The sequence below is a fragment of the Lissotriton helveticus genome, chromosome 12, assembly GCF_964261635.1.
Source record: "Lissotriton helveticus chromosome 12, aLisHel1.1, whole genome shotgun sequence".
In the NCBI taxonomy this organism is placed as follows: domain Eukaryota; kingdom Metazoa; phylum Chordata; class Amphibia; order Caudata; family Salamandridae; genus Lissotriton; species Lissotriton helveticus.
In genome coordinates, this window is record NC_136073.1 from 904,641,234 (window position 1) to 904,666,629 (window position 25,396).

General features: G+C 46.4%; 1 protein-coding gene across 3 annotated transcripts in view; it reads left to right on the forward strand.

The window, feature by feature from the left end:
• The window catches only part of MINK1 (misshapen like kinase 1), a 631,604-nt gene that overhangs the window by 254,499 nt on the left and 351,709 nt on the right, over positions 1 to 25,396 (forward strand). For all 3 annotated transcript variants that reach the window (XM_078670621.1, XM_078670619.1, XM_078670620.1), the window contains exons 4-5: positions 3,203 to 3,328; positions 23,943 to 24,053. In XM_078670621.1, the coding sequence (XP_078526747.1) occupies positions 3,203 to 3,328; positions 23,943 to 24,053 (237 nt within the window). The remainder of the gene's footprint in view (positions 1 to 3,202; positions 3,329 to 23,942; positions 24,054 to 25,396) is intronic.

Sequence of the window (25,396 nt, forward strand, 5' to 3'; positions counted from 1 at the left end):
CGATATGTCCAACAGTGGTTTCCCCATCGTTATGTCCAACAGTGGTTTCCCCATCGCTATGTCCAACAGTGGTTTCCCCATCGCTATGTCCAACAGTGGTGTCCCCATCGCTATGTCCAACAGTGGTGTCCCCATCGCTATGTCCAACAGTGGTGTCCCCATCGCTATGTCCAACAGTGGTGTCCCCATCGCTATGTCCAACAGTGGTGTCCCCATTGCTATGTCCAACAGTGGTGTCCCCATTGCTATGTCCAACTGAGGTGTCCCCATTGCTATGTCCAACTGAGGTGTCCCCATCGTTATGCCCAACAGTACTGTCCCCAATGCTATGTCCAACAGTGGTGTCCCCATCGTTATGTCCAACAGTGGTGTCCCCATTGTTATGTCCAACAGTGGTGTCCCCATCGATATGTCCAACAGTGGTGTCCCCATCGTTATGTCCAACAGTGGTGTCCCCATCGCTATGTCCAACAGTGGTGTCCCCATCGCTATGTCCAACAGTGGTGTCCCCATCGCTATGTCCAACAGTGGTGTCCCCATTGCTATGTCCAACAGTGGTGTCCCCATTGCTATGTCCAACAGTGGTGTCCCCATTGCTATGCCCAACAGTGGTGTCCCCATTGCTATGTCCAACTGAGGTGTCCCCATTGCTATGTCCAACAGTGGTGTCCCCATTGCTATGTCCAACAGTGGTGTCCCCATTGCTATGCCCAACAGTGGTGTCCCCATTGCAATGTCCAACTGAGGTGTCCCCATTGCTATGTCCAACTGAGGTGTCCCCATCGTTATGCCCAACAGTACTGTCCCCAATGCTATGTTCAACAGTGGTGTCCCCATCGTTATGTCCAACAGTGGTGTCCCCATTGATATGTCGAACAGTGGTGTCCCCATTGCTATGCCCAACAGTGGTGTCCCCATTGCTATGTCCAACTGAGGTGTCCCCATCGTTATGCCCAACAGTACTGTCCCCAATGTTATGTCCAACAGTGGTGTCCCCATCGTTATGTCCAACAGTGGTGTCCCCATTGCTATGTCCAACAGTGGTGTCCCCATTGCTATGTCCAACAGTGGTGTCCCCATTGCTATGTCCAACAGTGGTGTCCCCATTGCTATGTCCAACAGTGGTGTCCCCATTGTTATGTCCAACAGTGGTGTACCCATTGCTATGTCCAACAGTGGTGTCCCCATTGTTATGTCCAACAGTGGTGTCCCCATTGTGATGTCCAACAGTGGTGTTCCCATTGCGATGTCCAACAGTGGTGTTCCCATTGCGATGTCCAACAGTGGTCAACAGTGGTGTCCCCATTGTTATGTCCAACAGTGGTGTCCCCATTGCTATGTCCAACAGTGGTGTCCCCATTGCTATGCCCAACAGTGGTGTCCCCATTGCTATGCCCAACAGTGGTGTCCCCATTGTTATGTCCAACAGTGGTGTCCCCATTGTTATGTCCAACAGTGGTGTCCCCATCGTTATGTCCAACAGTGGTGTCCCCATCGTTATGTCCAACAGTGGTGTCCCCATCGTTATGTCCAACAGTGGTGTCCCCATCGCTATGTCCAACAGTGGTGTCCCCATCGCTATGTCCAACAGTGGTGTCCCCATCGCTATGTCCAACAGTGGTGTCCCCATCGCTATGTCCAACAGTGGTGTCCCCATTGCTATGTCCAACAGTGGTGTCCCCATTGCTATGTCCAACAGTGGTGTCCCCATTGCTATGCCCACCAGTGGTGTCCCCATTGCTATGCCCACCAGTGGTGTCCCCATTGCTATGTCCAACTGAGGTGTCCCCATTGCTATGTCCAACTGAGGTGTCCCCATCGTTATGCCCAACAGTACTGTCCCCATCGTTATGTCCAACAGTGGTGTCCCCATCGTTATGTCCAACAGTGGTGTCCCCATTGATATGTCCAACAGTGGTGTCCCCATTGCTATGCCCAACAGTGGTGTCCCCATTGCTATGCCCAACAGTGGTGTCCCCATTGCTATGTCCAACTGAGGTGTCCCCATCGTTATGCCCAACAGTACTGTCCCCAATGCTATGTCCAACAGTGGTGTCCCCATCGTTATGTCCAACAGTGGTGTCCCCATTGCTATGTCCAACAGTGGTGTCCCCATTGCTATGTCCAACAGTGGTGTCCCCATTGCTATGCCCAACAGTGGTGTCCCCATTGTTATGTCCAACAGTGGTGTCCCCATTGCTATGTCCAACAGTGGTGTCCCCATTGTTATGTCCAACAGTGGTGTCCCCATTGTTATGTCCAACAGTGGTGTCCCCATTGCGATGTCCAACAGTGGTGTCCCCATTGCGATGTCCAACAGTGGTGTTCCCATTGCGATGTCCAACAGTGGTGTCCCCATTGTTATGTCCAACAGTGGTGTCCCCATTGCTATGCCCAACAGTGGTGTCCCCATTGTTATGTCCAACAGTGGTGTCCCCATTGTTATGTCCAACAGTGGTGTCCCCATTGCTATGTCCAACAGTGGTGTCCCCATCCTGGCGTGGATTACATCCACTCCTGGGCATCTGCTCAGATTGATCACGGTACATGCAGTATGTATGCATAAGCTTGGGAGTTCCACGTCACTAGGATGCAGGGTGGACAGGTTGATGCAGCTGACATCCTCCCAATCTTGTCTTTGTGGTGTTCTGAAGTGTTTTGGGCAGGAGAGTCAGTGTAAACATCTTTCCGCAGAAGCTCCTCGTCTAAGGGCCCTCTGTAGCTTCCAGTTCTCACCTTCATCTGTGCTCATGTACATTGCTTCAAGCCAGCTGAATTTGAGTGCAGAGTGGAGTTGAGATGAGGCATGCAGGGTGAGTGCGTCCAGGTTTGAGTCATAGGGATGTGCCATGCAGGACCGGTCTCACATTTGATCCATCTCCTGCCCTATGAGTACCAGAGTTACTTGAACCACTCTGAACCCGCACACCCCTCATCTAATCCAGTATTTGAAAGTAGGAAGATATTGGCGACAAGAGAGGAGATAGACATGTTCCTGACACCCCAGTCAAAATAATTGTGCCCACTCTCCTGTCCCAAATCAAAGCTTAACAATAAGTCTGGAAATGTCCCGGAGGCAGAAGTACCAAAACCACTCAAAACTTATATGAACATTGTGATATTTAACATTGTTTGCTGTATGTGCTTAAGAACATATAATTGACAAATAATATATCATGCATCTTCTTACTTTTAACAAAAGGATGAAGAAGAGGAAATTAAACAAGAAATTAACATGCTGAAGAAGTACTCGCACCACAGGAATATTGCCACCTACTATGGAGCCTTTATCAAGAAGAGCCCTCCCGGTAACGACGACCAGCTCTGGGTGAGTAGGAGCACCAATGCGCAAAAACACTGCTCCTCCTTGGACAAGAGCATCCGTTCTGTGGTCAAAATAATGTATAGCATGATTCCAACTCATCTGTCCTAGTCACAGCAGGTAGGGTAGCTCTCTGCTGTTCAGAGGCCTCAGGAGTGATGATCTGCCCTGGTTGTTCAAAGCAGATCCCCAGCTTCCTCTCATACCTAAGTGCACATTGCGATCGCCTGCTGTGTCCAAACTCCAGAGTACCCCACCACATTTCAGGTCTTTCAAATGACTGGGTCCCTTAGGATTCTTGTCTGAGCTAGTCACACTCTGACTGACTTGAAAGGAGCCCTGAAAGTTGACATCACCAGTCTTGAATGCTCCCTCACTTATACTCAAAACTGCTGATACTTCCAAAAGCAACCTGTAGATATGTCACCTTTCTAAATATCTTATAGATTGTACTTTGATTGTCCATGTAGTGGAACTTGCCCTCATACCTCAACCTCATGTACATATGGTTTTCTGAGTTATCCCACGGTCTTTTAACATCTGTGCCATCTTGATCCTGCATTCAGCACTTCTGTTCCAAGAGATTCAAACATCATGAAACACAAATTATGATGTTAGAAGGTTGTTGGGGAAAATGATCTTTGGTGGCAGCCCTGGCGCATTGTCCTTCGTCCAAGCAGATTCTCGAGAGCCGTTTGCCCTGACATGCTCATAGATTTACCACACACGCCCAGTCAAAGTCCAGCTGCATTTCAGACACCGGGCCCCCCACCTTTCAGTCATGGCTTGGATGGAGGTCAACACGCCAAGTCCTCAACATCTCCTTTTGTCCTTCTGTGTAAGTCATTGAGATGTGGGCCTGCCAATACTTGCAGGGAAACTTGTAGTGCTTTAATGATTGATACTGTCTCAGTTTATCTTCTTGGAGTCTGTAGTGAATCCATCTCAGAGGTAAATCTGTCTGATCTTGATGTGCAAGACCTTGTTCCATAATGTGGTGGGCACCACTGGGCTAGGTCCCCTGTGATGTCCCATCAGGAAGCCTGGTATTGCCTGTTAATGTTCCTATGGTGAGAGCCATCTGTATTCCACTGATAAAGTTTGAGTCCAGGCCACATTGCGGGCATGCAAAGACTGCTGGTGTTTCCTAACTGATGAAAGAGAAGTCCTGGTGATGGTGCTTGCGGTGATCTAGTGGCCACCCTGTGCCTACGTCTCTGCTTAGGAATGGGAGGTGGGCACGGATCTCAGAGTCCAAAGCATGGTGCATCATCCTTTCAAGATTCAAGATGAGGAATTCACTCGCAATCCTCTATGGTCACCCTTGGTGTTCCTCAGGGATCTGCCCTATCACCCATTCTTTTCAACCTCCTAATGGGGCCTTTTGCGAATGCACTGCGATCTGTGAACATTCTGTATCATTTGTACGCGGATGACACCCAACTGTATCTGAAAATCACCTCGCCAGAAGATTTCATTGCCCTCAACACTATTCTACTAAACACGCAAAGCTGGCTCACTAACAACCACCTCTTGCTGAATATCCAAAAAAACGGAATTCATTCTCATCTCGCCACCGAGCCACACACCAAAGTTAGACTTATGGTTAAAACACCTAACTTCCTTTGACTGTGTACCCCTCATCATCCGCAAAATCCCTGGATATCTCCATTGACAAACATCTGAATACTCAGTCGCACATCTCTATTGCCACCAAGGGAGCTACTCACAAGTTGAGTATATTAAGGAAACTCAAACCCTTCCTCCCTCAGGCTGATCTAAAAATGGCTGTACAAGCCCTAGTGCTACTAAGACTAGACTACGGAAGCAGCACCCTCTGTGGTCTTCCTAAATACAAGCTGGCTCCGCTAAGAGCAGCATTGAATGCTGCGGCTAGACTGGTATCAGGAACCAAAAGAAATTGTCACATCTCTCCAACCTTGAAAGCCCTGAATTGGTTGCCTTATGAGGCAAGAATACGTCTTAAAGTGGCCTGCATGACACAAAAAGCAATTCACAGCAATACACCCAGTTACCTGGCTCTAAAGCTGGAAAGGTCTGGAGGCGGCAGACGACTTCGAAGTGCGAGCACTTTCCTTCTGAAACCTCAATCCTTCCATAAGAAGAGAACTGGCTGTAGAGCTTTCCCAGGGATTGCACCAAGGTCAGTAGTTCGTGGAATCACTTCCCTTACCGCCTTCAAAAAAGAAGTAAAAATATTACTAATGAACAAATTCATGCCATAAGTTTGATTTCTAGGATGTCACGGAGTAATCTTTATGATCGGAATACTATTGCCTATCTCAGGTGGAATGGTTGAGTCCATTTTATGTATGACGAATATCACTCCCCTTACTGTTCAATAACCGTATGTAGTGTAATGCTTAGCTGGTGGTGGGACTCTCTTGGTTTTATCTATACACTTCTTATCCATTGGGATTCGATTGTGGTTATAATATGTATGTTTGCTAGCTTATTCACCTAATGTTCTTTAACTGTATACTGTACTACGTCCTGCAGTTTCACGGTCCTCTATGTTTGTTAGTCATATATCTTTTATTCCTTTTGTACTAATTGACACTTTTGAATGTATGTATACCACCTCAACCATTTATGTTCTTATACTGTAAAGCGCTCTGATACCCTCGTGGGTCACGTTCGCACTATATAAAACTTGATTAATAAATAAATAAAATCCTCCTTTCACCTCTCAAGTGGGGCAGATTTGTGGATGTGAACGTGTGCCCCTTCCACATATATGTGAGCCTTATGTTGCGGTTACTGGCTTATCTCACGTGCTCCATGTAAAGCTAGCATGTTTAAACAGGGTAATCCGCTGACACAGCAGCAGAGAGACAGCGTTCTGACGCAAGGCTTGGAACCTGTGCAGTGCTTTGTGAAGTGGTAGGTGGCTACTGAAATGTTACCATGGAGTCTGCAGCAGCAACTGCGGAGTGAGGAACCATGGCAACCCCACACTGCTTGGTACATGTGATGCTGATCCCCTCTAGCACAGGCACTGAGAGGAGGGGGCATTCCATTACATAGGACTGGATGTTCATTGGCAAAAGAAACCTGATCTGAAATTAAATGCCATTCACATTCTAGTGGGTATTCAGTGGCATAAACAAAATATGATATTTAGCTGCAAAGGTAATCTAATGTACATTCAAGGGCATAAGCAATCTGATTAGTATTCGGCGTCATGAGCAGTCTAATGGGCGTTTAGTGCAGAAGCAAACTTATGGGTATTCAGTGGCATGCATGGTCTAGAGGTTATTCAGTGGCATGCCTGGTCAAGATGGTATTTCAAGAGGGTATTCAATTGCACTGACAACCTAGAGTGTTTAGTCGCATTGACAATCTAGTGGGTAGTTAGTGGCATGCAAGACCTCAAGGGTATTCAGTGGCATGCACGATCTAGAGGGTAGTCAGTGGCATGCATGATCTAGAGGGTATTGAGTGGCATACAAGAATTAGAGGGTATTCAATGGCATGCACAATCTAGTGGGTATTCAGTGGCATGCAAGATCTAGTGGGTATTCACTGGGATGCAAGATCTAGAGGGTATTCAGTAGCATGCAAGATCTAATGGGTATTCAGTGCTAAGCAGGATCTAGATGGTCATTCAGTGGCATGCTAGATCTTGAGGTTATTCAGTGGCATGCAGGAATTAGAGAGTATTCAGTGGCATGCACGATCTAGAGAGTTTTCAGTGACATGCACAACCTAGAGGGAATTCAGTGGTATGCAAGAACTAGAGGGTATTCAGTGGTATGCAAGATCTAATGGGTATTCTGTGGCATGCAAGATCTAGAGGGTATTCAGTGGCATGCAAGATCTAGAGGGTATTCAGTGGCATGCAAGATCTAGAGGGTATTCAGTGCTATCCAGGATCTATAGGGTATTCAGTGACATGCACAACCTAGAGGGAATTCAGTGGTATGCAAGATCTCATGGATATTCAGTGGCATGCAAGATCTAGAGGGTATTCAGTGGCATGCAAGATCTCATGGATATTCAGTGGCATGCAAGATCTAGAGGGTATTCAGTGCTATGCAAGATCTAGAGGGTATTCAGTGGCATGCAAGATCTATAGGGTATTCAGTGACATGCATGATCTAGAGGGTATTCAGTGGTGTGCAAGATCTAGAGGGTATTCAGTGCTATGCAAGATCTAGAGGGTATTCAGTGGCATGCAAGATCTATAGGGTATTCAGTGACATGCATGATCTAGAGGGTATTCAGTGGTGTGCAAGATCTAGAGGGTATTCAGTGCTATGCAAGATCTAGAGGGTATTCAGTGGCATGCAAGATCTATAGGTATTCAGTGACATGCATGATCTAGAGGGTATTCAGTGGTGTGCAAGATCTAGAGGGTATTCAGTGCTATGCAAGATCTAGAGGGTATTCAGTGGCATGCAAGATCTAGAGGGTATTCAGTGGCATGCAGGAATTAGAGGGTATTCAGTGGCATGGAGGATCTAGAGGGCATTCAGTGGCATGCAAGAATTAGAGGGTACTCAGTGGCATGCAAGATCTAGTAGGTATTCAGTGCTATGCAAGATCTAGAGGGTATTCAGTGGCATGCAAGATCTATAGGGTATTCAGTGACATGCATGATCTAGAGGGTATTCAGTGGTGTGCAAGATCTAGAGGGTATTCAGTGCTATGCAAGATCTAGAGGGTATTCAGTGGCATGCAAGATCTAGAGGGTATTCAGTGGCATGCAGGAATTAGAGGGTATTCAGTGGCATGGAGGATCTAGAGGGCATTCAGTGGCATGCAAGAATTAGAGGGTACTCAGTGGCATGCAAGATCTAGTGGGTATTCAGTGGCGTGCAAGTACTAGTGGGTATTCAGTGGCATTGAAGATCTAGTGGTTGTTCAGTGGTGTAAGTGACCTGATGGTTATTCAGTAGTTTAAAGCATCTAACGCCATACAGTAGCACAAGCCATTCAGTGTTCAGTGGCACTTACTATCTAATGAGTGTTCAGTGGCACCGACAATCTAATGAATGTTCAGTGGCACTGACAATCTAAAGAGTGTTCAGTGGCACTGACAATCTAATGAGTGTTCAGTGGCACTGACAATCTAATGAGTGTTCAGTGGCACTGACAATCTAATGAGTGTTCAGTGGCACTGACAATCGAATGAGTGTTCAGTGGCACTGACAATCGAATGAGTGTTCAGTGGCGCTGACTATCTAATGAGTGGTCAGTGGCACTGCCAACCTAAAGAGTGTTCAGTGGCACTTGCAATCTAATGAGTGTTCAGTGGCAGTTACAATCTAAAGAGTGTTCAGTGGCACTGACAATCTAAAGAGTGGTCAGTGGCACTGACAATCTAAAGAGTGTTCAGTGGCACTGACAATCTAAAGAGTGGTCAGTGGCACAGATAACCTAAAGAGTGTTCAGTGGCACTGACAACCTAAAGAGTGTTCAGTGGCACTGACAATCTAAAGAGTGGTCAGTGGCACAGATAACCTAAAGAGTGTTTAGTGGCACTTACAATCTAAAGAGTGTTCAGTGGCACTTACAAACTAATGAATGGTCAGTGGCACTGACAATCTAAAGAGTGTTCAGTGGCGCTTACAATCCTAAAGAGCTTTCTTTGTTTTTTAACATAGTTATTGAACATTTGGCACAGAGCATCCAGTAGGCAGTACAATAGTGGATACTTTTTACAAATATCAGCAATAGTCCAGAAGAGTACAAATATGACATAGGAGTGTGTATAAGAATTCCAACTACCCCGGTCCCTCCATGTCGCATAGGTGTAGCAGAGTGTGGCCGACCCTGCTTTAGTAGTGTGGTATGTTCATCATTCACTATCGTTTGATTCGTGCTCCGGCAGGGGAGGTTCGCATATATCACCCCGGTAGTGCTTCCACTTGCCCCAGATTCACGTCCATTTCTTTGGACAACCTATGTGTATATAGACAGACTTCTCCAATACCATTGTGTGGTCCATATCTCGACACCACTGCTGCGGCGTCGGGGACTGATTCAAACCCCATCGACAATCTAATGAGTTTTCAGTGGCACTTACAATATAATGGGTGTTCAGTGGCACAGACAACCTGAAGAGTGTTCAGTGGCAATGGCATTCTAATGGGTATTCAGTGGCACTGACAATCTAATTAGTGTTCTGTGGCACTGACAATCCAATGAGTGTTCAGTGGCACTGACAATCAAATAGATATTCAGTGGCACTGACAATATAGTGGGTGTTCAGTGGCACAGACAACCTGAAGAGAGTTCAGTGGCACTGGCATTCTAATGGGTATTCAGTGGCAGTTACAATCTAAAGAGTGTCCAGTGGCACTGACAATCTAAAGAGTGGTCAGGGGCACTGACACTCGAATGAGTGTTCAGTGGCACTGATAATCGAATGAGTGTTCAGTGGGACTGACACTCGAATGAGTGTTCAGTGGCACTGACAATCTAATGAGTGTTCAGTGGCACTTGCAATCTAATGGGTATTCAGTGGCAGTTACAATCTAAAGAGTGTTCAGTGGCACTGACAATCTAAAGAGTGGTCAGGGGCACTGACAATCGAATGAGTGTTCAGTGGCACTGATTATCGAATGAGTGTTCAGTGGGACTGACACTCGAATGAGTGTTCAGTGGCACTGACAATCTAATGAGTGTTCAGGGGCACTGACAATCTCTTGAGTGTTCAGTGGCACTGACAATCTAATGAGTGGTCAGTGGCACTGACAATCTAATGAGTGTTCAATGGCACTGACAATCTAATGAGTGTTCAGTGGGAGTTACAATCTAAAGAGTGTTCAGTGGCACTGACAATCTAATGAGTGTTCAGTGGCACTGACAATCTAATGAGTGGTCAGTGGCACTGACAATCTAATGAGTGTTCAGTGGCACTGACAATCTAATGAGTGGTCAGTGGCACTGACAATCTAAAGAGTGGTCAGTGGCACAGATAACCTAAAGAGTGTTCAGTGGCACTGACAATCTAATGAGTGGTCAGTGGCACAGATAACCTAAAGAGTGTTCAGTGGCACTGACAATCTAAAGAGTGTTCCATGGCAGTTACAATCTAATGAGTGTTCAGTGGCACTGACAATCTAATGAGTGTTCAGTGGCACTGACAATCTAAAGAGTGTTCAGTGGCACTTACAATCTAATGAAAGGTCAGTGGCACTGACAATCTAATGAGTGTTCAGTGGCAGTTACAATCTAAAGAGTGTTCAGTGGCACTTACAATCTAATGAATGGTCAGTGGCACTGACAATCTAAAGAGTGTTCAGTGGCAGTTACAATCTAAAGAGTGTTCAGTGGCGCTTACAATCCTAAAGAGTTTTCTTTGTTTTTTAACATAGTTATTGAACATTTGGCACAGAACATTCAGTAGGCAGTACAATAGTGGATACTTTTTACAAATATCAGCAAGAGTCCAGAAGAGTACAAATATGACATAGGAGTGTGTATAAGAATTCCAACTACCCCGATCCCTCCATGTCGCATAGGTGTAGCAGAGTGTGGCCGACCCTGCTTTAGTGTGGTATGTTCATCAGTCACTATCGTTTGATTCGTGCTCCGGCATGGGAGGTTCGCATATATCACCCCGGTAGTGCTTCCACTTGCCCCAGATTCACGTCCATTTCTTTGGACAACCTCTGTGTATATAGACAGACTTCTCCAATACCATTGTGCGGTCCATATCTCGACACCACTGCTGCGGCGTCTGGGACTAATTCAAACCCCACTGACAATCTAATGAGTGTTAAGTGGCACTGACATCAAATAGATATTCAGTGGCACTGACAATATAGTGGGTGTTCAGTGGCACAGACAACCTGAAGAGAGTTCAGTGGCACTGGCTTTCTAATGGGTATTCAGTGGCACTGACAATCTAATTAGTGTTCAGTGGCACTGACAATCTAATGAGTGGTCAGTGGCACTGACAATCTAAAGAGGGTTCACTGGCACTGACAATCTAATGAGTGGTCAGTGGCACGGATAACCTAAAGAGTGTTCAATGGCACTGACAATCTAAAGAGTGTTCCATGGCAGTTACAATCTAAAGAGTGTTCAGTTGCACTGACAATCTAATGAGTGTTCAGTGGCACTGACAACCTAAAGAGTGTTCAGTGGCACTGACAACCTAAAGAGTGTTCAGTGGCACTGACAATCTAATGAGTGGTCAGTGGCACTGACAATCTAATGAGTGCTGAGTGGCACTGACAAACTAATGAGTGGTCAGTGGCACTGACAATCTAATGTGTGGTCAGTGGCACTGACAATCTAAAGAGTGTTCAGTGGCACTGACAATCTAATGAGTGGTCAGTGGCACTTGCAATCTAATGGGTATTCAGTGGCAGTTACAATCTAAAGAGTGTTCAGTGGCACTGACAATCTAAAGAGTGGTCAGGGGCACTGACAATCGAATGAGTGTTCAGTGGCACTGATTATCGAATGAGTGTTCAGTGGGACTGACACTCGAATGAGTGTTCAGTGGCACTGACAATCTAATGAGTGTTCAGTGGCACTGACAACCTAAAGAGTGTTCAGTGGCACTGACAACCTAAAGAGTGTTCAGTGGCACTTGCAATCTAATGAGTGTACAGTGGCAGTTACAATCTAAAGAGTGTTCAGTGGCACTGACAATCTAAAGAGTGGTCAGTGGCACTGACAATCTAAAGAGGGTTCACTGGCACTGACAATCTAATGAGTGGTCAGTGGCACAGATAACCTAAAGAGTGTTCAATGGCACTGACAACCTAAAGAGTGTTCAGTGGCACTGACAATCTAATGAGTGGTCAGTGGTGCTGACAATCTAATGAGTGGTCAGTGGCACTGACAATCTAATGAGTGCTGAGTGGCACTGACAAACTAATGAGTGGTCAGTGGCACTGACAATCTAATGTGTGGTCAGTGGCACTGACAATCTAAAGAGTGTTCAGTGGCACTGACAATCTAATGAGTGGTCAGTGGCACTGACAATCTAATGAGTGTTCAGTGGCACTGACAAGCTAAAGAGTGTTCAGTGGCACTGACAATCTAAAGAGTGTTCAGTGGCACTGACAACCTAATGAGTGTTCAGTGGCAGTTACAATCTAAAGAGTGTTCAGTGGCACTGACAATCTAATGAGTGTTCAGTGGCACTGACAACCTAAAGAGTGTCCAGTTGCACTGACAATCTAAAGAGTAGTCAGTGGCACAGATAACCTAAAGAGTGTTCAATGGCACTGACAATCTAAAGAGTGTTCCATGGCAGTTACAATCTAAAGAGTGTTCAGTTGCACTGACAATCTAATGAGTGTTCAGTGGCACTGACAACCTAAAGAGTTTTCAGTGGCACTGACAACCTAAAGAGTGTTCAGTGGCACTGACAATCTAATGAGTGGTCAGTGGTGCTGACAATCTAATGAGTGGTCAGTGGCACTGACAATCTAATGAGTGCTGAGTGGCACTGACAAACTAATGAGTGGTCAGTGGCACTGACAATCTAATGTGTGGTCAGTGGCACTGACAATCTAAAGAGTGTTCAGTGGCACTGACAATCTAATGAGTGGTCAGTGGCACTGACAATCTAATGAGTGGTCAGTGGCACTGACAATCTAAAGAGTGTTCAGTGGCACTGACAAGCTAAAGAGTGTTCAGTGGCACTGACAATCTAAAGAGTGTTCAGTGGCACTGACAACCTAATGAGTGTTCAGTGGCAGTTACAATCTAAAGAGTGTTCAGTGGCACTGACAATCTAATGAGTGTTCAGTGGCACTGACAACCTAAAGAGTGTCCAGTTGCACTGACAATCTAAAGAGTAGTCAGTGGCACAGATAACCTAAAGAGTGTTCAGTGGCACTGACAATCTAATGAGTGGTCAGTGGCACAGATAACCTAAAGAGTATTCAGTGGCACTGACAATCTAATGAGTGTTCCATGGCAGTTACAATCTAAAGAGTGTTCAGTGGCACTGACAATCTAATGAGTGGTCAGTGGCACAGATAACCTAAAGAGTGTTCAATGGCACTGACAATCTAAAGAGTGTTCCATGGCAGTTACAATCTAAAGAGTGTTCAGTTGCACTGACAATCTAATGAGTGTTCAGTGGCACTGACAACCTAAAGAGGGTTCACTGGCACTGACAATCTAAAGAGGGTTCACTGGCACTGACAATCTAATGAGTGGTCAGTGGCACAGATAACCTAAAGAGTGTTCAATGGCACTGACAATCTAAAGAGTGTTCCATGGCAGTTACAATCTAAAGAGTGTTCAGTTGCACTGACAATCTAATGAGTGTTCAGTGGCACTGACAACCTAAAGAGTTTTCAGTGGCACTGACAACCTAAAGAGTGTTCAGTGGCACTGACAATCTAATGAGTGTTCAGTGGGAGTTACAATCTAAAGAGTGTTCAGTGGGAGTTACAATCTAAAGAGTGTTCAGTGGCACTTACAAACTAATGAATGGTCAGTGGCACTGACAATCTAAAGAGTGTTCAGTGGCACTGACAATCTAATGTGTGGTCAGTGGCACTGACAATCTAAAGAGTGTTCCATGGCAGTTACAATCTAAAGAGTGTTCAGTGGCACTGACAATCTAATGTGTGGTCAGTGGCACTGACAATCTAAAGAGTGTTCAGTGGCACTGACAATCTAATGAGTGGTCAGTGGCACTGACAATCTAATGAGTGGTCAGTGGCACTGACAATCTAAAGAGTGTTCAGTGGCACTGACAAGCTAAAGAGTGTTCAGTGGCACTGACAATCTAAAGAGTGTTCAGTGGCACTGACAACCTAATGAGTGTTCAGTGGCAGTTACAATCTAAAGAGTGTTCAGTGGCACTGACAATCTAATGAGTGTTCAGTGGCACTGACAACCTAAAGAGTGTCCAGTTGCACTGACAATCTAATGAGTGGTCAGTGGCACAGATAACCTAAAGAGTATTCAGTGGCACTGACAATCTAATGAGTGGTCAGTGCCACTGACAATATAATTAGTAGTCAGTGGCACTGACAAGGTAATGAGTGGTCATTGGCACTGACAATCTAATGCGTGGTCAGTGGCACTGACAATCTAAAGAGTGTTCAGTGGCACTGACAATCTAATGAGTGGTCAGTGGCACGGACAATCTAATGAGTGGTCAGTGGCACTGACAATCTAAAGAGTGTTCAGTGGCACTGACAATCTAATGAGTGTTCAGTGGCACTGACAATCTAATGAGTGTTCAGTGGCACTGACAATCTAATGAGTGTTCAGTGGCACTTACAATCTAATGAGTGTTCAGTGGGAGTTACAATCTAAAGAGTGTTCAGTGGCACTTACAAACTAATGAATGGTCAGTGGCACTGACAATCTAAAGAGTGTTCAGTGGCAGTTACAATCTAAAGAGTGTTCAGTGGCGCTTACAATCCTAAAGAGTTTTCTGTTTTTTTAACATAGTTATTGAACATTTGGCACAGAACATTCCGTAGGCAGTACAATAGTGGATACTTTTTACAAATATCAGCAATAGTCCAGAAGAGTACAAATATGACATAGGAGTGTGTATAAGAATTCCAACTACCCCGATCCCTCCATGTCGCATAGGTGTAGCAGAGTGTGGCCGACCCTGCTTTAGTGTGGTATGTTCATCAGTCAATATCGTTTGATTCGTGCTCCGGCAGGGGAGGTTCGCATATATCACCCCGGTAGTGCTTCCACTTGCCCCAGATTCACGTCCATTTCTTTGGACAACCTCTGTGTATATAGACAGACTTCTCCAATACCATTGTGCGGTCCATATCTCGACACCACTGCTGCGGCGTCGGGGACTGATTCAAACCCCATCGACAATCTAATGAGTTTTCAGTGGCACTGACAATCTAATGAGTGTTCAGTGGCACTGACAATCAAATAGATATTCAGTGGCACTGACAATATAGTGGGTGTTCAGTGGCACAGACAACCTGAAGAGAGTTCAGTGGCGCTGGCATTCTAATGGGTATTCAGTGGCACTGACAACCTGAAGAGAGTTCAGTGGCACTGACAATCTAATGAGTGTTCAGTGGCACTGACAATCTAATGAGTGTTCAGTGGCACTGACAATCTAATGAGTGTTCAGTGGCACTGACAATCTAATGAGTGTTCAGTGGCACTGACAATCAAATAGATATTCAGTGGCACTGACAATATAGTGGGTGTTCAGTGGCACAGACAACCTGAAGAGAGTTCAGTGGCGCTGGCATTCTAATGGGTATTCAGTGGCACTGACAATCTATTGAGTGTTCAGTGGCACTGACAATCTAATGAGTGTTCAGTGGCACTGACAATCTAATTAGTGTTCAGTGGCACTGACAATCTAATGAGTGTTCAGTGGCACTGACAATCTAATGGATATTCAGTGGCACTGACAATATAATGGGTGTTCAGTGGCACTGGCATTCTAATGGGTATTCAGTGGCACTGACAATCTAATGAGTGTTCAATAGCCCTGACAATGTGTTCAGTGGCAATGACAATCTAATGAATGTTCAGGGACACTGACAATCAGTGGCACTGACAACCTAAAGATTGTTCAGTGGCACTGACAATCCAAAGAGTGTTCAGTGGCACTGACAATCTAATGGGTAGTCAATGGCACAGATAACCTAAAGAGTGTTCAGTGACATTTACAATCTAAAGAGTGTTCAGTGACACTGTCAATCTAATGGGCATTCAGTGGCATAAAGGATGTAATGGGTGTTCAGTGTTATAATCAGTCTAATGGGCATTCAGTGGCATAAAGGATGTAATGGATATTCAGTGTTATAATCAGTCTAATGGGCATTCAGTGGCATAAAGGATGTAATGGATATCCAGTTTTGTAATCCGTCTAATGGGCATTCAGTGGCATAGGCGATCTGATGGGTACTCAGGCATTTTTAGAGGTGTGTATTGGTCTCTCTTGGGTCTACAGTGGATGTGAGGGCTTTGTACTCTTTTTCTCAATGGTCGTCTTTCACTCCTCCATCTGCCCCTGTTCAATTCCCAAATCTTGAGAAGTTCTCAACCTGAAAGGTGATAGGAGTCTGGAGCTCCTTTTGATTGCACCGAGGGATGCATCCCCAGGCAGCGAACAGGATGGAAGTCTGCTTCTTCTGCTGAGCTTAGAGCACTGCTTGGGCTGCTGGACCTGAAATGAGGTGATCATTTTTAGAAATCTACGGTGAATGATGGCGGCTTTTGGGGGCATCTGGTAGATGGATGTGTCATACTTCGGACACAGCGTGACCTATGCTCTACAGGTGGTCCTCAGGAATGGGGTCTCAGCGAGTGCACCCTACGTTCAATCAGATGCAACTGCTATGGCAAATTCAAATGATCAACACTTTGTGCACGGTTGCTCATGGAACTGTTCTGTCTTCTCTTCGTCTCCTCCCAGTTATTTGAAAAGGCAGAGGCATCCCATCTCTAGGCATGAATGAGGTCCTGGGTTCTCCACAAAAAAAAAACAATTGTCATGGAAATAGGGAATACTGAAATTAGAATGTTTTCCAAAGGTGATGGAAGTCTGGAGCCCTTTTTGCTTGCATCCTGGGAGACGTCCCCTGGAAGAGTCCCATTACTATCTCAGGAGGTGTTGAATGTCATTCTTGGAAGAGTCTCTGTCACTATCTCAGGACGTGTTGAGATGAACTCTTGGATGAGCCCAGTTCCCAATTCCAGCCACGCGTTGCCGATGGGGGCCACTGGCACTCATTTTTGGGGTCTGGCACTTTTCCCAGCAGACATTTACGAGATCTAGAACGGAAAGATGGTGGAAGAGAACTATAGAAAGAACGTCACAGAGAGAAAAAGCAGAAGCCTGCAAGAGTGAGAGAAATGGGCAGGGAGTGTCTGGAAGTGGATTAAAGCAATAGAAGGTTGATTTATGACTACGCAGTCTTGGTGTTTAGTGTGTCGACATTCACCTGCACAGGCCACAGACTTCTGAGTAGAGCTTCATTCTGTCAAGGGACGAGGCCCATCGCTATCTCAGGACATGTTGAGCGACATGGTTGGATGAGCCCTGTTACTATCTCAGGACTTGATGAGCGACACGCTTGAATGAACCCTGTTACTATCTCAGCACATGCTGAGTGGCACTCTTGGATGAGCCCCATCACTATCTCAGGACATGTTGAGCGACACGCTTGGATGAGCTCTGTTACTATCTAAGGACATGCTGAGTGGCACTGTGGGACAAGCCCCATCACTATCTCAGGACGTGTTGAGTAACTCGCTTGAATGAGTCCTGTTACTAACTCAGCACATGCTGAGTGGCATTCTGGGACAAGCCCCATCACTTTCTCAGGACTTGTTGAGTGACACTCTTGGGCGAGCCTCATCACTATCTCAGGACACGTTTGGAGACACACACGGATGCACGGTGATACTATCTGAGGACTTGTTGAGCGGCACTCTTGAACGAACCCCATCACTATCTCAGGGCGTGTTGAGCGGCAACGCTTGGATGAGCCCCGTTACTATCACAGCACATGTTGAGTGGGATTCTTGTACAAGCCCCATCACTATCTCAGAACATGCTGAGTGGCACTCTTGGACGATCCCCATCACAATTTCAGGACATGTAGAACGGCACGCTTGGATGAGCCCCGTTACTATCTCAGGACATGTTGAGCGACATGCTTGGATGAGCCCCGTTACTATCTCAGCACATGATGAACAGCACATTTGTACAAGCCCCATCACTATCTCAGGACATCTAGAGCAGCACGCTTGGCTGAGACCCTTTACTATCTCAGGACATGTTGAGCGACACGCTTGGATGAGCTCTGTTACTATCTAAGGACATGCTCAGTGGCACTCTTGTATGAACCCCATCACTTCTCCGGACGTTTTGAGCGACATGCTTGAATGAGCCCTGTTACTAACTCGGCACTCTGAGTGGCATGTTGAGCAGCACGCTTGGATGAGCCCCATTATTATCTCAGAACATGCTGAGCGGCACTCCTGGACAAGCCCCATCACTATCTCAGGACATATTGAGCGACACTTGGAGGACCCTGTTTACTATCTCGCCACATGATGAGCGGCACATTTGTACAAGCCCCATCACTATCTCAGGACATGTAGAACGGCACGCTTGGATGAGCCCCGTTACTATCTCAGGACATGTTGAGCGACATGCTTGGATGAGCCCCGTTACTATCTCAGCACATGATGAACAGCACATTTGTACAAGCCCCATCACTATCTCAGGACATCTAGAGCAGCACGCTTGGCTGAGACCCTTTACTATCTCAGGACATGTTGAGCGACACGCTTGGATGAGCTCTGTTACTATCTAAGGACATGCTCAGTGGCACTCTTGTATGAACCCCATCACTTCTCCGGACGTTTTGAGCGACATGCTTGAATTAGCCCTGTTACTAACTCGGCACATGCTGAGTGGCACTCTGAGTGGCATGTTGAGCAGCACGCTTGGATGAGCCCCATTATTATCTCAGAACATGCTGAGCGGCACTCCTGGACAAGCCCCATCACTATCTCAGGACATATTGAGCGACACTTGGAGGACCCTGTTTACTATCTCGCCACATGATGAGCGGCACATTTGTACAAGCCCCATCACTATCTCAGGACATGTAGAGTGACACACTTGGATGAGCCCAGTTACTATCTCAGGACATGTTGAGCGACACGCTTGGATGAGCCCCATTACTATCTCAGCAACTGCCGACTGCACTCTTGGACTAGCCCCGTTACCATCTCAGGAGATGTTGAGAGACCCTCTTGGAGGAGCCCCGTTACTATCTCAGGTCATGATGAGTGGCACATTTGTACGAGCCCCATCACTTTCTCAGGATGTCTAGAACAGCACGCTTGGCTGAGACTCTTTACTATCTCAGGTCATGTTGAGTGACATTCTAGACAAGCCCCATCACTATCTCAGGACATGTAGAGCAGCACGCTTGACTGAGACCCTTTACTATCTCAGCACATTATGAGCGGCATATTTGTACGAGCCCCATCACTATCAGCGACACGCTTGGATGAGCCCAATTACTATCTCAGGAACTGCCGAGTGCACTCTTGGACTAGCACCCTGTTATTATCTCTGCACATGCTGAGTGGCACTCTTCTGTTGGGATTCATGCTTTGATAACCCCCATTACTATCTCAGGACATGTTGAGTGACATTCTAGACAAGCCCCGTCACTAGCTCAGGACGTGTTGAGAAACACACTTGGATGAGCCCCATTACTATCTCAGCACATGTTGAGCGCCACGCCTGGATCAGCCCTGTACTATCTCAGGACATGCTGAGTGGCACTCTGGGACGAGGCCCATTACTGTCTCAGGACATGTTGAACGGCACGCTTGGATGTGCCCTGTTACTATCTCCGCACATGCTGAGTGGCACGCTTGGATGAGCCCCATCACTATCTCAGGACTTTTAGAGCTGCACGCTTGGATGAGCCCCATTACTATCACAGGACTTTTAGAGCGGCACGCTTGGATGAGCCCCATCACTATCTCAGGACTTGAAGAGCGGCACGCTTGGATGAGCCCATCACTATCTCAGGACATGTTGAGCGCCACGCTTGGATGAGCCCAGTTACTATCTCAGGACATGTTGAGCGCCACGCTTGGATGAGCCCAGTTACTATCTCAGGACATGTTGAGCGCCACGCTTGGATGAGCCCCGTTACTATCTCAGGAACTGCCGACTGCACTCTTGGACTAGCCCTGTTAACCATCTCAGGAGATGTTGAGAGACCCGCTTGGATGAGCCCCGTCACTATCTCAGCACATGATGAGTGGCACATTTGTACAAGCCCCATCACTATCTCAGGACATCTAGAGCAGCACGCTTGGCTGAGACCCTTTACTATTTCAGGACATATTGAGCGACACTTGGAGGACCCTGTTTACTATCTCACCACATGATGAGCGGCACATTTGTACAAGCCCCATCACTATCTCAGGACATGTTGAGCGACATGCTTGGATGAGCCCCGTTACTATCTCAGGAACTGCCGAGTGCACTCTTGGACTAGCCCCGTTACCATCTCAGGAGATGTTGAGAGACCCGCTCGGATGCACCCTGTTATTATCTCTGCACATGCTGAGTGGCACTCTTCTGTTGAGATTCATGCTTTGATAACCCCCATTACTATCTCAGGACATGTTGAGTGACATTCTAGACAAGCCCCGTCACTATCTCAGGACGTGTTGAGAAACACACTTGTATAAGCCCCATTACTATCTCAGCACATGTTGAGCGCCACGCCTGGATCAGCCCTGTACTTATCCTCTCATGATCATGTAAAGCGCTCTGATACCTCTGGGTCTAGCCAGCGCTATATAAAACTTTTAAAATAAAATGCCATAGTTAATGCGCGAGAGAACCAGTGATTGAACTGTAAGTTTAAAATCATCAATGGGTAGGAATGGTTTGATTTTCTTGAGGTGACGGAGAGTGAAGAGGGCTCCTATGGCTGATTTTCTGATGTGAACGTTCAGGGTGAGGGCGTTGTCGATAGTAATGCCCAGCAATTTGACAGAGTTGGACAGTGTGAGTGGGCAGTTAAGTGCATTAAGGTCTGAGATCCACGATTAAATGGGGAGACAGTTCTTTTTAGGGGCGAAGAGGATGATTTCAGTTTTATTTGGGTTTAGTTTGAGAGGATTTGACTGGAACCAGGATTGAATCTTGTGAAGGGAGTTGTTAAGGTGTAGGACGTCAGCGTGAGTTTTAATCTTGTAATAGATTTGGGTGTCATCAGCGTATAGGTGGTAGTTGATGCCTGCTTGTTTCAGAATGAGAGTAAGAGGTTCCATAAAGAGGTTAAAGAGGGAAGGGGAGAGGATAGAACCTTGGGGGACTCCAAGGGAGACGGGAGAGGGGTTAGAGAGACCATTTTGAATTTTTATTTGCTGAGTGCGGTTTTGAAGGTATGAGGTGAACCATTTGAGGGCAGTGTCGTTAAGACCGAAACGGGTCATAAGAACATTGAGTAGGCCTGAGTGGTTGACTGTATCGAAAGCTGCAGAGAGATCCAGGAGGATAAGAAGGGAGGACTCTCCATTATCAAGTGAGTAGTGGATGTCATCAATGACATTGAGCATTGCCGTTTCGGTGCTGCAGCCTTTCCTGAAACCAGACTGAAGAGGGTCGAGTAGGTTAACGTTTTCGATGTGTTTGTCAAGTTGTAGTAGGACACATTTTTCAAGGACCTTTGAGAGAAGGTGGAGGTTGGTGATAGGGCGGAGATTGTTAAGGTCATTTGGGTCAGCGTTTGGATTTTTAATTATGAGCGAGATTTGACCCAGTTGAAGGGAGCTGGGGACACAGCCAGTGGAGAGGAAGGTGTTGATAATTTTTGTCCAGAATGGGGCAATGATGTGTTTTAGGAAGGGGACAAGGTTGGAGGGTACAGGGTCTTTTGTGTGGGAGGACGGCTTTAGATTGCCAATTATTTTAAGGACTTCTAGCTCTGTGACAGGGAGGAAGTTGAGCAAGGATGCATTGTTCTTTAGTTGTGAGTCAGGGGAGTTGGTAGCTGGAGCAGTGGTAGGAGGGAGGTCAGTGGAGTGATTGGGGGGGTGCAGAGAAGAGGGAGGGTGAGAGGGGTCGTAAGGGAGTGGGTTGGAGGATGGTTTTGTGGGTGAGAAGGATTGATCACTTTTGGAAATTGTTTCCGAGAAGAAATTAGCAATTTCGTCGCATCTGGCTGAGGAGGCTGTCTTATTAGGAGGAGCTGGGGAAGTTTGATTACGTATTATATTGAAGAGTTCCCTGGGTCTGTTTTTGGCACGATCTAGTTGAGAGCGGAAGAAGGATGCCTTTTGCTTGAAGATGTGTTTTTTGTATGTGTACCTAGCACTCTAAGTTGAGCCAGATGGGTGGCACTGCTGGGTTTTTTGAATGAGACACACAGAGATCAGCGCTCCAGTTTTTCTTGCGTGGATCTGTATATAATGACGGCAAACTTGGAGTGGTGCATGTTGGTGTAGAGGTTGTGCAGGGCGGGAGGATGCCCACAGAAACTTGAAAAGATATGGGGCCTTTGGCATAAGTTCAATAAGGCAGATGTAGGAGGGGTATTTAGTGCCTTGGAGGTTATCCTGTTTACTGATAATGAAATTGACAAAATGCACTGTTAGCCTAAACAGTGTCAGATTATTGGTCACAAAGTTGATGTTGTTGCCTATACTGCTAACTAAAACTTAATAAACAGATGTTTTTAACAGATTTGTTCGACAGTGAAGCTTGTCATCTGCAGTGGTCATCAGTAAGAAATAGGTGGTCTTTCAGAGCAATGGAGTGAAGAGCAGAGAGGGTCTCGGCTTGTTGGGGCGAGTCCCAGTGGACTGGCATGCACAGATTGAGCAGGCAGACACCCACCTTGGCATCCGTAGGCAGGGAACAGCTTACCTGAGGGGTAAGTGTGCGTGTGCTGGTTGACTACAGTGTCTATGGGTCAGGAGGTGTAAAGAGGGGGTATTGTGTGAGTAGATTCACTCTTTGCCGCGTACTTTTGGGAGTTTGGCTGTCTGGCAGTACTCCCTGAATTCCAGAATCTAGGATCTGGCAGCAATTCTGCTGATGGGGATGAATGACCACATCACATGTGGAATCACAGGACACACCTAGATTCCCAGCGGGAGTGGAGGCAAAGTTCTGACATGGGGGTCTGAGTTGGTACAGGCGGGGGTGGTGGGGCAGAGACCGCGTGGGTGTACACACTCTCTGTAAGAGGAATCCCACTTGAAATTAAAGAACCACCCCGTGTCAAGTGTCTGACCTGCAGTCCAGCATCTGAGCCTAGAGGTCGCTGAGAAAACTTGTGTTCCTTCCCTTCCAAGAGGTGGTATGACACGCTGAGGGGATGTGTAAAGTGAGAGCAGAAGGGGGGCAAGGTACAGTTTGAGGGTCACCAAGAGATAAAGGAACATGATGAAGGCTAGTGATAAACCCAAGAAAATATGTCAACTTGTGCTTACTGACTGGTTGTCGTGCTCTACTTATCGCCTCTTCGACTCCTCCTCAGCCCTAGGTCTGGCAAATTCACAGTGAGGGTCTTGAACTGACAAGCTTGTATGGCTGTCTTGTCATTTTCAGCCATTGTTTCTAATTGATACGAGTATGTTTCCATTTGTTTGTTTTCAAATAATATAATGCAAATTTTAAATGGCATGGACGGAAAGGAGCAATTTGAAAAGCAACAAGACAATTAGGAAAGTGTAAAAATTGAAAATTCTTTCGAAAAGTGGCCTTTTCCTCTCAGGTCCTGCTATTTCTTGAAATTCCATTATGCTATTTATAAGGACTCTATTTGCTTATATTATGCCACAGTGTTCTAGGCAGGGAACGCCCCAGTCTTATTTGGAAAGACAGGGGTTCAGGCTACAAATGAAAGCGGGTGGGAAGGGTATCCTATGGATTCAGCCATAGGTGCTTTTAGGACATACCAAGGGCCAATGCAAGCGCTTTTCTTACACACATTCCCTGAATGCATTCGTGGGGCCAGTCCGATTATCCAGCGGAAGTGTTAGTGTGCTTCTAACCGACTCAGTCTAAGGTTTGGCGCTGCACCCAGTCACTTCTGTTATTTCATCATGTGTCATGTATCGTATTATTTCTAAAGATTGAGTTTCTAAGCGTTCTCTTCCTTCTTTGCAGTTGGTGATGGAGTTCTGTGGGGCAGGGTCGGTCACAGATCTCGTGAAGAACACCAAGGGCAATGCCCTGAAGGAAGACTGCATTGCATACATCTGCAGGGAGATTCTAAGGGTAAGTGAGGGCCTGAAGGAAGACTGTATCGCGTACATCTGCAGAGATTCACAGGGTAAGTGAGGGCCTGAGGAAGACTGCATTGCATACATCTGAAGGGAGATCTTAGGGGAAGTGAGGGTCTGAAGAAAGACTGCATTGCATACAACTGAAGGGAGATCTTAGGGGAAGTGAGGGTCTGAAGGAAGACTCCATTGCATACATCTGAAGGGAGATCTTAGGGTAAGTGAGGGTCTGAAGGAAGACTGAATTGCATACATCTTCAGGGAGATCTTAGGGTAAGTGAGGGTCTGAAGGAAGACTGCATCACATACATCTTCAGGGAGATCTTAGGGTCAGTGAGGGACTGAAGGAAGACTGCATTGCATACATCTTCAGGGAGATCTTAGGGTCAGTGAGGGTCTGAAGGAAGACTCCATTGCATACATCTTCAGGGAGATCTTAGGGTAAGTGAGGGTCTGAAGGAAGACTGCATTGCATACATCTTCAGGGAGATCTTAGGGTCAGTGAGGGTCTGAAGGAAGACTGCATTGCATACAACTGAAGGGAGATCTTAGGGGAAGTGAGGGTCTGAAGGAAGACTCCATTGCATACATCTGAAGGGAGATCTTAGGGTAAGTGAGGGTCTGAAGGAAGACTGAATTGCATACATCTTCAGGGAGATCTTAGGGTAAGTGAGGGTCTGAAGGAAGACTGCATCACATACATCTTCAGGGAGATCTTAGGGTCAGTGAGGGTCTGAAGGAAGACTGCATTGCATACATCTGAAGGGAGATCTTAGGGTCAGTGAGGGTCTGAAGGAAGACTGCATTGCATACATCTGAAGGGAGATCTTAGGGTCAGTGAGGGTCTGAAGGAAGACTGCATTGCATACAACTGAAGGGAGATCTTAGGGTCAGTGAGGGTCTGAAGGAAGACTGCATTGCATACATCTTCAGGGAGATCTTAGGGTAAGTGAGGGCCTGAAGGAAGACTGCATCACATACATCTGCAGGGAGTGAGGCAGCAGATGCTTTCCAGGGTTATGTGGACCGATGCAACAGTGAGCCGAGCGAGGAAGAACTTCTAACACTGATGCAGAGAGTGGTCCTGAGTGCTTGTAAGTGTGGGCTCAAGACTGCAGTAGAACAGATCAAAAGCACAAGTCGACTAAAAGCTCGGATCACTAAGAGACTATTCAGGTGCCTGATACGATGAAGGGTAAAGCATTTCGAATGAGCGCGACGCAGGAGATTGGTGCTAAGAATCTGTGGTTCTGTGTTGAACGTAGGCGTTTGAGATTATGCCAAACATTAATTAGATCAGAAGTGGTGTTGGGCTTTGAGATGGATGCAAGGAAGAGG